General features: G+C 54.2%; 1 protein-coding gene across 3 annotated transcripts in view; it reads right to left on the minus strand.

Annotated features, from left to right (window-relative positions):
- Nucleotides 1–16,069, minus strand: part of SMG5 (SMG5 nonsense mediated mRNA decay factor) — a 26,784-nt gene continuing 10,715 nt past the window's right edge. For all 3 annotated transcript variants that reach the window (XM_036015508.1, XM_028502504.1, XM_036015509.1), the window contains 15 exons: nt 14,506–14,631; nt 14,331–14,399; nt 13,667–13,875; nt 12,899–13,036; nt 12,157–12,744; nt 10,650–10,825; nt 9,466–9,541; nt 8,580–8,755; nt 7,453–7,611; nt 4,021–4,080; nt 3,450–3,609; nt 2,952–3,042; nt 2,059–2,133; nt 1,521–1,659; nt 1–1,360 (listed from right to left, as the gene is read on the minus strand). In XM_036015508.1, the coding sequence (XP_035871401.1) occupies nt 1,277–1,360; nt 1,521–1,659; nt 2,059–2,133; nt 2,952–3,042; nt 3,450–3,609; nt 4,021–4,080; nt 7,453–7,611; nt 8,580–8,755; nt 9,466–9,541; nt 10,650–10,825; nt 12,157–12,744; nt 12,899–13,036; nt 13,667–13,875; nt 14,331–14,399; nt 14,506–14,631 (2,326 nt within the window). In that variant the 3' untranslated portion in view covers nt 1–1,276. The remainder of the gene's footprint in view (nt 1,361–1,520; nt 1,660–2,058; nt 2,134–2,951; nt 3,043–3,449; nt 3,610–4,020; nt 4,081–7,452; nt 7,612–8,579; nt 8,756–9,465; nt 9,542–10,649; nt 10,826–12,156; nt 12,745–12,898; nt 13,037–13,666; nt 13,876–14,330; nt 14,400–14,505; nt 14,632–16,069) is intronic.

Raw genomic sequence — 16,069 nt, forward strand, 5'->3', positions numbered from 1 at the left:
TGTGGGCACCAGGGGTCTTTATTAAGTGATGCTTTAGTCTCTGTCAGAGATTGGGAGTGGGGTGACCCTACTCCCCACCCCAGGTTGTCTCAGACTTGCTATCTTGGAGGAAGGAGGCAGGAACCTGCTCTCCTCGGAGAACAGCCTGGGAAGCTAGGCTAGCATGGGGGTGAGGGACAGCAGAGCTGAAATTCCCCACCCTCCACCCCCTAGGGGGAGGGGCCAAGGCAATCCTGGCTAAAGCCACTTCCCACAGCCCCGCTCTGGCTGCTCCATTCACTGCTCCGAGCTATTCATGATCTCAGCTCACACAGTCACCTCCACACTCCAATACTAGCCCCATGCTCCACCCCATCAGGCCTTCAGGCCTGGGGAAGGACACAGTAGGAAGCCCATCAGGACAAGGACCCCTGACTAAGCAGCTTCAGGAGGCCTCTCCTTTCTCCAGTCGGGGGCGGGGGCTGGCCTCAGACTGCACCCCCCCTCAAACTGGTATCCCATTCTGCCCTAGCACAGCAGCCGAGAGCACAAAGCACGGTGACTGTGGGTCTGGTGGGCACAGGAACCCTCACTGGCATAGAGGCCTGACCGCCGGCAGCCGTTGGCGGGGCCTGCCCCCCACCCTGGAAGCTAGACAGAGGGAGACAGGAAGCAGAAGCAGGGCAACTAGGTGTGCAGCCCCCGTGTGAGGCGGCGTACAAGCCCGGGCCCTGTTACGAGTGCAGTCAGCTCCACACCACTCCTCTCCGAGTCCCCGAAGTTCCAGAGCTGCCCAGCCCACTCAAGGGGAAATCAAACAGTGGGTGGTCTTTGAGAAGGGTCTGCAGAGAACCACTCAGATGGCTGTTACCTACTCTTCCCCCAGGGCTGGTGGGTCCAAACTCCTAGCCCCAACCACCCTGTGTCTTGGATAAGGAAGAAGGGCCTCTTCTGCCATCCCTTCCCCTTGGAGGTCCAGGAATCACTCCAATGAAACATAGACACCCATGCCTGCCACCCACCTCTAGGGACAGCAGGAGGGTTGAGGCAGAAAGGCTGACTAGGGGCCCACAGGCCTCTCCTGCTCCAAGCACTTTCCTGACTTCGTCTTGGCAACAGGGGGACCCCACCCTCCCAGCTGGCTCCTGGGCCCTCCCTCAGCTCCTGTGCAGCTGGGCTTCCTTTCTGAGTGCGTGCGTGAGTCTGCGTGTGGTGGGATGACTACAGGTGGTCCTGGCAGCCAGGGAGGGCAGGAGAGATCTGGAGTCAGCCCCACTGCAGGGCTTGGGGGTCAGTCTCAACCAATCTCCTTCCACTGCTTGTAGAAGTCCAGAACATTCTTGATGTCCACACTGGCGTGTGCAGCGGCCTGCAGGGCTGCCTGTAGAAGAGGGCAGGACAGATGGGCAAGAGTCCAATCTCCTGAACTACGTCACCGAGGGGCTGGATGAGCAAAGAGCAGCTGTCTGGGAGATCTGAGGAGGAGTCTATTCTGGTACCTCTTCTCCATTCCAGTCCCCTCACCTCACCCTATAACCCACCTGCATAGGGCCTGAGAGCACGCTGGGGTTGTCCAGTGGAAGGCCTGTGATGATGGTCACCATGCCACTTGGGTCCTCCTCACCTGCCCCCTGGGCCAGAGTTAGCTGTTTGCAGCTGTCCAGGATCTTATAGAGAGTCCTGGTGAGGAGGAGAGAGAAGGCAGGCTAAGGCCCAGCATTAGCACAGCCTGAACACAGCATTTCCAGGGCACAGGGAAGCTAGGGAACGGGGAAGGGGACAGCAGGGAGCAAAGGCAGGCAGCCGAGACAGCGGGTCCTCGACACTGACACTGGAGGCCGTGCTACAGGGAATGGGCAAGGGCGCACAGAGGACACCATGACTGAGTATCTCAAGGCCCCAGGGACTCGGGTGCTGAAGCAGTTTCTTCCTCCAAGATGAGACTTGCAGGAGGCCCCAGGCTGGTCCCACTACCTGTTTCCAAGTTCCTTGGCCCTGTCCTGCTCTCTCAGGGGGTGGCACAGAGGAGCAAGGCAGGAAGCCTATCTGAGGTTCTAGAGGTGGGGGCTGAAACTTTACCAGGCATCTGCATCCTGTCTCTTCAGCTTATGTCGCTCAAAGCTCTTCCCTACCTCTTTCTGGCAGCGAATGTACCTGCAAAGGACACAGGAGAGTGGAGGTGGGGGCGGAGGGAGGGCACCGCATACAAAGCAGACCATTGTGGCTCAGGGGCCCGGCTCTACAGCAGGGGGGGAGCCCATCTCTCCCATCGCAGGTCTACTGGGAGTCATGGCCGGTTTTGAAGTTTCCTGGCCGGCTGGCTTTTCTTCCTGATAACATCAATTCCTCGGTTCCTCCCAGGGGGAGGAGCTGGGAAGGGAGAGCAGCAGATGCTTTTCAAGCCAGGGCTTCTGGAGACAAGGTCCAAACAAGCAGGCTTTGTGCAGCTTCCTGGGCAGGCGAGGGCAGACGTGGAGGTGGGGTGGGGCACAAGGGGTGTCAGCTAGCAGGGAGGTCAGAAGGAAAGGGGCTGTATGGGGCTGAGCACCTACGTGCTGCAGTCTGCTCATGGTGGCTTGGGCGGGAGGTGGGAAGCCCTAGGCAGCACCATGGAAAACGCTCCCGCCCTAGCAAACCTGATCACCAGTCCTAACCCTAAAGCAGAAGAAACTCTAGCAAAGGCACCCACAGCCTGGAGCTGGGGGGGTCTGCTCCCCTTGCTCCATGAGGCTGATTCCATGTTCGCCCCACCAGCAAGTGGACAGCAGGTAAGTGCTCCCCTGCAGGGCTCTTGGCTTCCCCCATCACCCTCTATTTCCGCACCAAGACCTGGGCTTATTATGTCTTTGGGTTTCTTCCCCATCAGTGAGCAAACTGGGAGCAGGGACTGCAACTGTGTGGCACAGGTAACAAGTGACACATAAGCACTTGTCGTCTGGAAGCAGAGGTCTGGCAGGCTCGCATTCACTCACCTGTTTCCTTTTTTAAACTCTGCCTCTAGGTATCGAATCCCATCCCGGGCCCCTGGGTGTTCCTTCTTCAGCAAATCCAGGCCATCGATCACTAGTGGGCAAGGACAAAACAGAAGCACTCAGACTGCTGTGACATGGGGCTCTGCAGGGGGCGTCTGAGCCCTTCTGGCACACTGCAGGAAAAGGAGGGGACCATGGGTCTGACAGAGCCCTTGAAGTCTTTTCAAAGTATGACCTTCTGCCAGCCAGGCACCTGGCAGTTTACCACGTGCTTTCACTCACACATTCTCATGCTTCTCCTGACCATGTCACGAGCCAGCGTTTACCAGGGGTTATCACACCCATTTCACAGATGAAATGACTGAGGTTCAGAAGTGGTAGGACTTGATGAAGGCCATTGTGTATAAACTGGACCCCAGGTAAGGCTCTCTCAATCCCAAGCACACAGTGTCTTTTAATCACACTTTATTTATCCTCCCACCTCCCCAGTATGCTCACCTGTCCTTGGGATGATGACAATGAAGCGGCCACTGGTGGCCAGCTGGCGGATGATGGGGAGGTGTTGGCAGAGGGCCTGGGTGTCAGGGACGAGGTAGGGTGACATTGCTGACTGGGCCTTGGGCTGCTGTAGGCTCCCTTCCAGCTGAGAGACCTCGAGCTGGTGAGAGAAGGCAGAGTGGGTGGAGCTGTGTGGTGCCCGCAGCCTGGGCCGGGGCGGGGGTGGGGGCGTGGAAATGGTACTCAAAGGGGCTCTTAAGGGGTTCCTCTTAATGTCCCAGGGACAGAGGATTCCTTCAACCAATGGCCTTGGAAGAAAAGTAAACAGAATCCAAGGTTCGTAGAGAGGAAGAGAAGGGAAAGATAAGTGGAGGCAGCAAGAGGACGCCAAGGCTCTGTGACAAATGGGCTTCAGGAGGGGGACCTGGGAGGCCAGGAAGGTACACTGGGCAAAGTGGGGGGCCACAGGTGAGCAGGGGCGGGTGCTGAGCTGAAGGATGAGGGCCTGACAGAGGGCTTGAGGCGATAACAGGTCACGAGCAGAAGGAGGACTTGGGCTCTGGTTTCCGACCTGAAGTCGCAGCTGTGCCATGTCTCTCATCAGCCTGTTCCGCCGAGCTTCTTCCTGCGCCTGTGAGGGAAAGAACCAAGTGCTAAGTTTGGGAAGAGGGGCGGGGCCATACTCCTTTCTCCAGAGATCAAGACGACCAGGAAGCATTCTGAGGCCTGCAGTAGGTATGGCCGCACACAGTCAGCTGTCAAAATCCTGCTAAGTAAAAAGGCACATGGGAGAAACACATTCCTCACTCTGTTCCAGGACCCAGGAATGGGGAGCAGACAGCGCAGCGCCTGGCTATGCCTCAGGGTCTGAGCTCTGCCCCTCTGCTCCAGGGAAACCACATACTCCCCTTGCCTTCCATCACCATCCACTTGCCAGCTTCTTCCAAATCTGCAGCTTCAGCCCAGACCTGACCACCCCTGACCCACGTGTCCAACTGCCTGCTTGGCGGCCTCCTCTACTCCTCAGTACTCGCTCCTCTCCCTCTAGTGTTCCCCAGCACGGCGAATGAAGCACCATCTGCCAGAGTCAGAAAGCTGAGCTGGCTTTGACTTTTCCTTCTCTCAGCCCCATCAAGTTACTGGCTTCCCAGTCCTGTCAACTGTACTTCCCCAAAAATCATTCATTCAAATCCTTCCACATCCCTCCATCTCCACTGCACAAGCCTAGTCTAAGACAGCACCTCCCACCTGGACCATTGTAACCACCTCCTTATTGACTCTTCCTCTAACCCAATCCATTTCTCCCACCTATAACCAGGGCATCTTCTAAAAACCAGCCGGCGTCTGTCATGGCCCTGGCTAAAAGTCCTTTGTTGGTTTTCCTCTGTCTTCTGGATGAAGTCCAGATTTCTTAATATGGTCTGAAAGATGAGGCTGCGGATCGGGCTTACCCTAAAGAGATATGGGGAACCCTGAAGGTTCTATGGGGAATGAAGTGGCAGCATCAGAGTGGTGCTTTGAAACATGAGTCTAGAATGAGCCAACGTGAGGGACACTTTGCAAAATAACTGACCAATACTCTTCGGAAGTGTCATGGTCGTGAAAGACAGAGAGACAGAAACTGACACAGACTGCAGGAGACTTAGGAGACAGAACAACCAATGCAATGTGGGACCCTTGCAGAGAAAATAGACATTAGTGGAAAACAGTGAAATCTAAATAAATTGTACCATCAGCAGTATGTACCATTCCTTACTTTCTTAGTTTTGATAATTACACTAAGGTTATATAAGATCCACCCCACTTCAACTCCCCCCCCCCCCAGTCCTGCACCACAGAGTGGTCCTGCCCAAAATGCCAAGAGTGTCCCCTTTGAGAAATGCTGGTAGAAGAAGGAAAGAAGACTGGAGCCTAAGTGAGAGCTGTTTCCTAACAGGCCCTGTCGGCCAACTGCTAAGGAAGTGGAGCACTGTGGACAAACTACCCCTCTTCTCACTGCAGAAATCAAGCCCAGGAATCTTACTTTTAGGCTAAAATTCAAGTTGTGAAACCCCATGTTCCAGGCAGGGGGACGTGGGCACTTGGGTAAGTCTCCGCCAGAGAACCAGCACAGGTGAGTGGGGATCCACCTGGGCCCAGGCAGAGGAGAGCTGCACGAATCTCGGCTCTGATATCACTGGTCCAGCGGTTCAGAGAAGTGGGATATGCCCCTCAGGGGAAACCCAAGGTCCCATCAGGAAAGAGGGGTCCCTAAACCAGACAGCTGCTGGAACCCAGAAAGTCGGAGTGGCTTCTGGCACTTACCTGCCTGTAGCAAAGCCGAGCCCCACATTATGTTGGAACAAGGACAAGAGCCTGGGCTGTCCAATTTCAGAGCCCCAACACTTCCTCATCTAGAAAATGAGGGTCCAGCACACACCTCACAAGACTGCTTTAAGGGTTGAGATGTCACATGCAAACCAGGCTTTGTACATAGAGAGCTCTCAGTAAATGACAGATGGCATGGCAATATGATGATGACCACACTGCTGCTAGGGCATAAACCTCATGGGTGCAAACCTGTGACTCAGGCACAGCAGGAGGCAGCCCCAGCAGGCAATGTGGCCCATATCCACAGGTACTGCCTGCCCCCAGGAAGAGTCTTCAAGAATTTCAGGCTATGCTCGGCTGGTGTGGCCCAGTGGATTGAGCGCTGGCCTGCGAACCAAAGGGTCACCAGTTCGATTCCCATTCTAGGGCACATGCCTGCATTTCAGGCCAGGTCCCCAGTAGAGGGCGCCAGGGAGGCAACCACACTCATGTTTCCCTCCCTTTTTTTCTCCCTCCCTTCCCCTGTCTAAAAATGAATAAATAAAATCCACGCCCCCCCCGCCCCCGCAAAAAATCTGACTGGAGGAAATGCCTGCAAAAACGCTAATATTTTTGAAGCTGTATAACTTCCCCATGTAACTCCCTTGTGCTTTCCCCTATGGAACGGTAATAAAAGTCTTAACAGAAAGGGTTTGTTTTTAACAAGATGTATTTGCTTTTAAGACAGCAAGGAAGGGAGTGTCTGGGGAGTCTGTGCCCCCTCCCACAGACTGTCCACAGGAAGAGGACAGTCGGAGAGATGGGGAAGCCTGGGAAGCTTCCCCCAGGAAGGGAAGAACTCGGGGGAGGGGACCAGCTGAGGATAAAGAAGAGCCTGAGGCCTGCCGAGCCACAGGGGCCATGCCTCTTGTGCCAGATATCCCCCAGCCCCCAAACGTGCTGGTGCCACTAAACGCAAGGACAACGTGCCCCAGGGCTGTGCAGGCCCCACTGTGGACCCTAGACCCTTGCTCACAGTGTCAGCCTCACAAGAGAAAGCTCTGTCTTGTTTGGGGCTGTAACCCCAGTGCCTAGAAAACTGACACACAGTAGACTCTCAGTAAACATTTATGGAATGAATTACTGAAGGGAAAAGAGGGCAGCACAGGCCATCTCGTCCTGTTCAGGGCCTCTGTGGGATGGCGTCCGGTCTGGGATGGGAGGGTTCCTGCACAGTGTTCCTGATACCAAGGTCCCTCTACTCCCTTCCATCGCTCAGTGTGCATCCCTCGGAAAGGGGTGGGAAGGGAGCATTTGCTGTGAAAACGGACAAGGTGCCCCACAGGCACTATCATTCTATCATTACACACCCACAAAAGCTAATTCTATTATTCCCACATACCCGATAAGGCACCAGATTTAGCAAGGGTCAGTGACTCGCTCAATTCACAGACAAGGAGGTGACGGAGATGGCCCTCGACCCTCAGGCAGCCTGGCTACTGGTGCAGAGCCATTCTGCCTCTGCTCTAAGCCACGCTCATTCCTGTCCATCAACTATCCTTCAGTTCCCTCCCTGCCTCCTGCTTCCCTAAGCTTGGTTTCCCCAAACCCCTTCACCATGTTCTTCAGTCATGGGCCACCAGTTTGAGCCTCTTACCCTGGTTCCCCAATGAGCCCAACAGGAGCAGAGTGGACCTGGGGAGGGCCAACTCACCATGCGGAACTGGGCCTGGGCCTGCTGCAGCAGGCTCTCCTGCTCGGACTGGGCAGTACTAACGAAGATGCCAACTTCCGGGCTGAACTGAAGGATGCTGCCTTGCAGGCGGGCGACAAAGTGGCCAAAGCTGCGGATGCAGCAGATTCGCACGACAGACTGTGAAGAGACATGGGAGCCCAGCCCAGATGAGCAGGACCACCCACCAGGGCTCCTGCCCATCGGGGCTCCCACCGCCCTCCTGCCTCCCTGTAGTACCAGGCCCCTTAGCCACAGTGCTCCTCAGAGAGGCCTGTGGTCTGTCGGAGGGGGAAAGAGAGGAGCTCCAAGGCCCAAAGGCTCTAGCATAGCTGCCAGGAAAGGAGTAAGAAGGGCGAGGAGACTCACAGGACCAGAGTACCAGGACTTGGGCTGAGAAGACTGAGCTGGGGCACCGGGCTGGGACTGAGACCTGGCTTCTAGTGCTGTCTCTCTCCTCCAAGTCTCAGCTCCTCAGGTGTACAATGAGGGACTGAGCTAGACCAACATTTCCAACTTTTTTTTGTCAGCAGAATCCTTCTTCCCCATCAAACAAAAATCTTACCTAGAACCCAGAAATATTAAATAGACTAAACTGCTGCTCTGGCCAGAGCAGGAGCAAACAAAAGGTGTGTCTGTGTTGTGGGGGCACGTGAGGGAGCAAGCCCGGGAGACCCACCGGCTCGGCCTTCCTCTGCTGCCCCCAGATGGCCCATGTGGCAACACAAGGGTGAAGGTCACTGGACTAAGGCAGCACATGCCCTTCCAGCTCCAACTCTGTCTGATGTTCAGCTCAGATGAGCCTGGGCCCACAGTAAAGAAAGCCTGATAAAAGATGTCGAAGCCCTAATAATCCATCTGTTCTGCCCTCTACAAAAGGTGGATAAAGGGAGGAAGGCTCATTTTACAACAGGAGACACCACCCACAGCAAGACATCCTGCCAAGAAGGAAAGAAAGTTCCAGGGGCTCGATGACTAAGGAGGAAACCACAGCCCGCAACCTGCCGGGATGGGAGGGCTTCTCGCCTGCCCCCTCCGACTCTGAGCCCCTACTTGGCTGCTGTGTCTGACTAGCAGCAGAGCTGTACCCTGAGAAATGATGTCCTCACCTCCTCTAAGGTGCTGAGCAGGGGCCGGTCCGTGTCAAAGTTAAAGCGTCTGTGGGCAGCCCGGAGGGGAGGCAGGCTGCGAAGGGCCATGTCCTCTGGGAGCAGCAGGGTAGAGGGGAGGTCAGGCAGTTCACAACTTTCAAGAAGAACATGGACCTCGGGAGACAAGGCCAAGCCTGGGGAGAAAGAGGACCTGTGAGACCACCTGCCCTGCCTTTTGAGAATTATCAGGCTAATGAGATAGGATATGCCCCTGCACCAGAATCGGGGGAGAGGTGAAGGGAGGAAAGGAGAGAGATATGCATGGGGCTGTGCGGCAGAGTGCTAGGGGCCCAGAGCTGGAAGGGCTGCAGATGCAGAGCAGGTGGGGACAACCAGGACAGCTCAGAGTAAGGCTCCCTGACTGCAGGGCAATTACATGAGGATGAAAGTGAGAGAAAGGCTCTGGAGGAAGGAATGAATAGCCTTTGGGCGAGTCCAGAGGTACAAGAAGGTAGAGATTTCCAGCCAGAAGGTGCAGGAGGGAATAAGCCAGGCAGATGAGTACTGGAGGTCAAGATCAATTCTCAATGACCAACGCACCAGTGTGACCCCAGCGACTGGGGGTGGCTTCCAGGCTCCCCTCACTCTGCTCTTGCCCACTCCACTGCTATCCCCAGGGAGCACACTCCCTGGCAGACCAGGCGCTCGCCCAGTGGGGCAGTGCTGGGGTGAGAAACCAGAGAGGCCAAGGCCACAATGACTGCTGTGTGTGAGGGAGGCTTGGCAGTGAATCCCATTAACCTCCTTACCCAAAGGGCCAGGTTACCAGGAAGGGGGGTGGGGTGGACTTCACAGGACCAAGGAGGGAGAGGGGAAAGGAGAGTAACGCCAGGGACTCACTCACCAGACTCTTGGAGTTCGCCAGCAGCTGGCAACAGATTCAGCAACACAGACAAGCGGTTCCACAGACTCTGAGAGCTCTGGGGAGAGAGGGCAGAGGAGGACCTCAGCCAGGGCAGTGCAGGGGGACAGCAGTGAGCAAGAAATCCACTACACTGGGAAGCCTGAGGGCTATAGTCACAAGCCCAGAGGGATCTGATAAAAAATGAACAGAGGCCAAGGAGGGCTGTGGAGGACTTGGAAACATGGAGCTGGTCCCATGGGGAATGAAAGGGGCCCCGGAACCTTGATGAATTTTACCACCAGCTAAAGGATTCAAAAAAAGAGAAGGCATGAGACCACAGGAAGGACTTTCTGGATATCAGTGGCGGGAAAAGCCAGAACACTGGAGGAGGCTTCTCTCCATCTGGCACAAACTCTCACCATGCCCATGTGGGAGTATTTCTCAGGGATGTGACACTGCACATCCATCTTACCACAACTCCCTCAGTGACTGACAGTGACTGAGTAACCAGGCTGTCATCAGACATAAGCACACACCCGAGGGCACCTGACCTCTCTCTCATCCAGGGCAGCCTGCAGGGAGAGGGGACCTCTGCGCAGGGCAGGTGTGCTACTCAGGGTACGGCATCCCTGAAACAAAGCCTCAGGGCACCAGGGGCTCAAGACTGAGACTCAGAACCTGAGAGAGGGCAGCCACCACCCCAGCCAGCCTCCTGAGCTGTCAGTCTGACCCCTTCAGCTGTGGCTGCAGGACTAAGCTATTCCCTGAGCTGCTCCCCGGCCCAGAGCACCTTCACGGCCCTTGTCTGAAAACCCCACCATTCCCTAGACCCCATCTCTTCCGTCACCACTTAGCGTGCTCTCCTTTCTACAGAGACCCTGCACAAATACTCTCGTCGACACTCATTGTTAACGGCAGGCACCGTGCCCAACACTGGAGACACAGAGCAGAGTAGGCTGCTCTCTCACTTTCCCATCCACACGATTTGTATTCCAGGTCGCAGCCTCTTCCAGGACAAAGATCAGGCCTAATCTTCTTGTGGAAAGTGTAAGAGCCTGGCACAGAGTAGGCCCTTGGCAACAATTCTTATCTTCATCAGACCATCAGTGGGAGTCCCAGGTCCCGCCCTGGCTGACACCCGCCCCCAACGCCCTGAGACCCGACTAGGGGGAGGAGCAGCAGACCTGTGCACACACGACGATGAGGTCGGGGTTGGTCCGCAGCCAGTCCAGGAAGACCTTCACGGCGGGAAGCAGGCCTTCCGCCGTCAGGACTTGCAGCTTCTCCTGGATGCTGCGCTCATTCCGACAGGAGCGCCCACTGGACTCACTGCCCTCCGACTCAGAACCCTCCTCAGAGGCTGCGGGTGGGTGAAGAGAACCGGGATGAACCAGCAGGCATTCGGCACAGGTCTCAGCTCTGTGGGGGAAGTGCGCCCCAGCCTGTCTGGCTCTTCTGAAGAATTTTGATATGAAAGATAGGGAATTTACTTACAGACCTCTGCCTAATATTTCCAGGCCTACTAACTTTTAACTGGTTGCTTTTAAACCAAGAGCCTGGTACCCTTTAAAATGTGATTCTTTTTCATTTAAGCTAATTTGTGAGGCTGGTCTACAGCCACACTCAACTGGTATTTATGAAGTGCTACTCTGCTAGAAGGCAGGGCAGAGATAAGGGGGCTGTAGGGAGGAAGAAAAGGGCACAGAATTATAAGAACTACTTCCAGCTCCTAGCTCTTCAACTTGGCAGGTCAGAACACTGAGCGGGTCGTTCCACCTGAGCATCCACTTCCGTATTTCTCTTATTCAGCCAGAATTTCCGACGCCCACCCAAATGCCAGGTACTATGTTAGACACTGAGGATAAAACATGGACCATCCTGCCCTCAAGAGGCTCACAGACTAGTTAGAGAGACAGACATGTCAACAGACAATTTCGCTTGAGTGGGACACGGCTGGAAGCTGAGGAGGTACAGAGGCTGCAGGAGCCCACAGGAAGAAAATCTAACCTAACCTTGGTAGTCCCAGACCATGCGATTTTTAAGGTAAAATCTATACAGCCAGTAAGAACTGTGTCAAGCAACAGGGATGAGAGAGGAAAAATACACTCCAGACCAAGGGATCACCATGCACAGCAGCTTGGAGGGAAAGGACAGCATTTAGATCACAGATGGTGACTATTCCACCATCAGATTGCTGTGAAAGTTCAGTTAAGACAACACCTCCAAAAAAGCCCAGCCTAGTGCTTGGCAGACAGCAGACTCAAGCAGTGCTCACTGCTGATGCTGACTGGGCGGCCCCTCTGCAGGGAAGACTCTCAGGAGATAATCTCAACTCTAATCCACCTGCCCTGGTGGTGCTGTTTTTCTAACTTCCAGGAGACATGGTGGGACCTGGGATGGTGCCAGGGGAAAAAAATGTAGGTGCACTTGTCACATGGAGAGGAAAGCCCCAAATCCACAAGACAGGGTGAAGGCAGAGAAATAAAACCATGAAGTAGGCTGGGAGTTGGGGATGAGAAAGTGAGCAGAAGGGTTGTCAGGAAAAAAACTACTGGCTATGCAGAGGGCCAAAGGGCAGGCAGCCAGGGTCAGGGTGAGAGGTGCTAGCACAGTGAGGTGGCCTCTCTTGGGTAAGTGCTGATGACATGGAGGTGTGGACCAGAGCAGGATGATAAACAGAGGCCCAAATACCTGGCTCTGAGGGCTTATCCACATCTCCATTGACACAAGGCTTGTGGCTGGCCAAGCTGTGAGGTTCAGTGGTGGGGTGGAGGAGCAGGTTGCTGAAGGTGGGGGCCAGTCGGAAGCAGCGCTTGGTCTGGAACATCTGGGTGGACATGGCTTGTAGATTGCTGGCAAGGCTAGCCTCACTGGGGCCCAGAGGGCCATTGAGGGACTCAGGAGCCTCTGACCTGGTCCGAGGGGGTTCCAGGGCTGGAGACCGTGTTCCCTCTTCATCCTCCATGTCTTCCAGGTCTGATCGAGACTCTTGGCTATTCATTTCTGAGTCTGTCTCAGCATCAAAGGCTGTTCCCCTACCTTCAAGGCTCTTGTCAGAGCCACTGTCTGAGCCCTCACTGGCCCGGGCCGAGTCACGGCTCGAGTCAGAGTCAAAGCCTTCACTCAGGTCACTGTCATCACCAACTTTAGGCAGGTGGCGGCGGCGGCGGCGGAGGCAGGAGAGGCGGGAGAACTTCCGGCTCTTTCGGGCCTCGCCCACTTGAGGTTCTGTGGGAGGAGGCTCCTCCTTCTCCAAGGGTTCCTTGGACTCTGGGTCATCTGTGGAAAGAGGATGGTCAGGTGGGGCCTAGAGACAAACTGGAGGCTGGAAGCTGGAAGGCACCCTCAGACACTGCCACCCTGTCACGCCTGTGCTCCCCCTTCCTTGATCCGCACGTTCACATTTCCAGTCACATCCTCCCCATCCTCGCACCTGTGCCGTCGCTCTGGAATGCCGGGACGGGGTTCTCCCCCTCTTCCAGCTCAGCCTGCAGCCTTATGTTGACATGGTTGACGAGGTGGGAGAACAGGGCCAGGGTGAAGGCAATGGCTGCACTGTACTGCTTGGATCCTAAAGCCAGGAAAAGCCAGGTAGGTATTAGGGGTCCGGGGCCCAGGACCCTGAGGAGGAGGCAGCACCAGTAATTCCAACCCCATCTTTCGTAGTTTCAGCCCTCCCAAGGATTGAACTTCATCCCAAAGTTTCTTCTAAAGCAAAATAAATTTCCCAGGTCCCCACACTGTGATTCTGTAAGTGTGCCAGAGTGTGCCAGCTCACCCAGTGCCTCCTCGTATAAGTGTACCCTCTTGTCCCGCCTCGTCCTCCTGGCTCTGATGCCTTCACACAGGCTCCTCAAAGCCCAAGCACCTTCACGTCCAGCCCTGCCACTCCCTTCTTTCCTTCCAACCTGGCTCTACACACGTCTCCACCAGGGAAGTTTGCAGGACTGACCGAGTGTCTGCCTGGGTCCTGGCCAAGGGTGTGTGTAGGAGGGAGTGAGGAGGAAGGGAAAGGGAATATGCTGTTGCCTTGTTCATTTTTCAGCAGCCCCTTTAGGGTAAGGCGCCGTGTTCCATACTTTTCCACAGCCAAGCAGTGACACACTAATTAAGGAGCTGCTTGTGGAAGGAAGTTTATGGATAAGAAGTTGCAGAAAAGGGTAGCCAGTTGGGGAGAAAAGAGGAACCCAGGAAGAGTTACCTGCTCTCTTCAAGCTGTGCACACCCATAAGGCAGATGATGACCATTTGAAAGATGAGAAGATCTGGGAGGAAAGCATATCCACTCTCATACTCCTCCTCATCCTCACTGGCCAGGCTGAGGTTGGGTGAGGAGGGCAGGTAGAAGAGACAGAGGTTGAAGTCCTCCAGGACGGACTGGCAAAGTGACGTCAGCTCTGAGTCCACAGAGCTGTGGAAAGCAGGAGTAACAGGGGTGGTTAGTGATGGAGGCTGGGCAGACAAAAAGAACTGGGGTCAGAGGATTCAGGAAAAAGATGAAGGGGTCCTGCAGGGGAGACTTCAGAGAACACAGCAGGGGGACTCGGTGCTGGGCTGGTCTCTAAAAAGACAAAACACAGGAAGGGCAGACACTAAGTGGAAGGGATATGAGTGGGCTTTCCACTCAGGTGCTCCTTCAACATCTAGTTAAGAGCCCATTCTGTGCCAGAGAAAGAGATGCCCAGGAGAACGGGAGCAGAACCCTTGGCCCAAACAGTGAGGGGTGCCAAGAAAAGGCTAACTCTAGAAAATTTCCATCTGAGCAGAATTCAATAGCCTTCCCCCTCTTCTTCAAGCATCCTCCGTAACAGAGCTCTCACAGGTGGGCCCACAGGGCAGTTTCTGCTTAGGCTCTTTTCAACTCACCTGCTTTGGGGCTGCAGGAGGCTTTGCAGATACATAAAGTTTACCAGCAACCTCTTAATGTCTTTACACCTGAAATGAGAGGAGTCCAGGGTAAAGGGTGAGTGGCTCCACAGTTCCGACGGTTCTGCTGCAGCAGATGCAGTAAGAGCCTCTCCTTCCCACAGGCCTCACTCACCGTTTCTTGCTGGGGGACAGTTTCCGAGTCTCACACTTCTTCAGCTGGTGGTACATTTTGGCCGCCTTGTCATATAGCCTCTTGAGGTTCCCATAGGCCCCCTCAAAGGACACTTCCGACTGGATGCTGAAGGAGACAGAGAGCAAGCTACTGAGTCCTGGCAGGGACAGGGTGAGGAGAGGGGGGAACTCTGCCAGGGCTTTATAGAATAATGCTTCTGGTAAATACAGTCTGTCCCAGCCTGTCTTTCCATATACACTAAGGGTGAAAGCTATTTCTCCTGATAAAACACACACACATGCACACTACAGCTTCCAGGTTAGTCAGAGTAAAGATGACATCTCCTCTACATTTCTACATCTCCTCTATATCTAGAAATGAGACGATGGATCCTACTTCATGTTACAAAGTTAACTTAGTTACTATCCTTGAAATACATTATCCTTCATCTTCTCTAAAGCACTGAGCACTTAACAGGCAGCATTTAACAAGGATTTACGATGTGCAAGGATATTTACATACACCATTTCAGCTGAGCCTCATAATGCTCATTCAAATGCAAATATATGCTGAGCACCATCACACTACTGTCAGGCTTTGTACCCTAATATTGTCCACATGTTTAGGTGAGGAAACGAAGCCTGGGAGAACAAGCACTACTGCCAAGGTCACACAGCTAAATACGTGGTGGAGCTGAGTCTCCAACCCGAGTCTGTCTCACTGAGGTCTATGATCTTAACAGTGTGCTACACTTTCAAATTTAAAAAAAAAAAAAAACCTTTTAATTATAAAAACAAGGCCTAGTAAGGAAGAAATATATGTTTGTGGAGAGTTAAATTTGATACTCCTTCTATTGAGAAGAGGGTTTTTTGTCTCCTCAGCTCTTTAAACCTTGGCGGGGCCATGGGGAGAGGGCCTGCGGGGAGAGGGGGACTGCACACTGCTCTGACCGACAGAACCCTGTGGGAGTAACTCTGTCGGTCTCCAGGTCCGGCCTTACGAGACCGGTAGATTCTTTTTCCAAGTCCCTTGGGTCATTCTTTACTGTGAAGCCTGGAGCCACCACGAAAGAAGTCCGTCTACTCTGAGAAAGAAACCACATGGAGACTGAGACCACATGGAAAGAGGGGCCCGTCCCGTTGGGCCAGCCCTTCATATATGTGAGACCTCCAGGTCAGCTGAATACCAGTGAGAAACCCTACCTGCCCAACTAAACCTACCCAATGCCAAAGCCCCAGACCATGAGGTGTAACTGTCTCAGCAGAGCAGAGTAGGGCCTCTGTGGACACCTTCCACACCTGCATGTGCTTGACTCTCTTTGGAAGTGAATCACCCTAAATCATGATTATGAGTGTGATGAGGGATCCAAGACAATAATATTTAGGGATAAGTACAGTGGCAGAGGCGGCCGGTCTGTACTGAAAAGGAGGCGGGGCACTGCAAGAGCATGCACTTTGTTGGTACAGGGAATAGGTTTCCTTGACCAAGTGAACCCAGGATCGTGACACATGGATTTATAAGGCAGAATTAAGTATTTTTCTTTCCCCTTTAGTATTTGACTACC

Source organism: Phyllostomus discolor, chromosome 14, assembly GCF_004126475.2.
Source record: "Phyllostomus discolor isolate MPI-MPIP mPhyDis1 chromosome 14, mPhyDis1.pri.v3, whole genome shotgun sequence".
Classification (NCBI taxonomy): Eukaryota; Metazoa; Chordata; class Mammalia; order Chiroptera; family Phyllostomidae; genus Phyllostomus; species Phyllostomus discolor.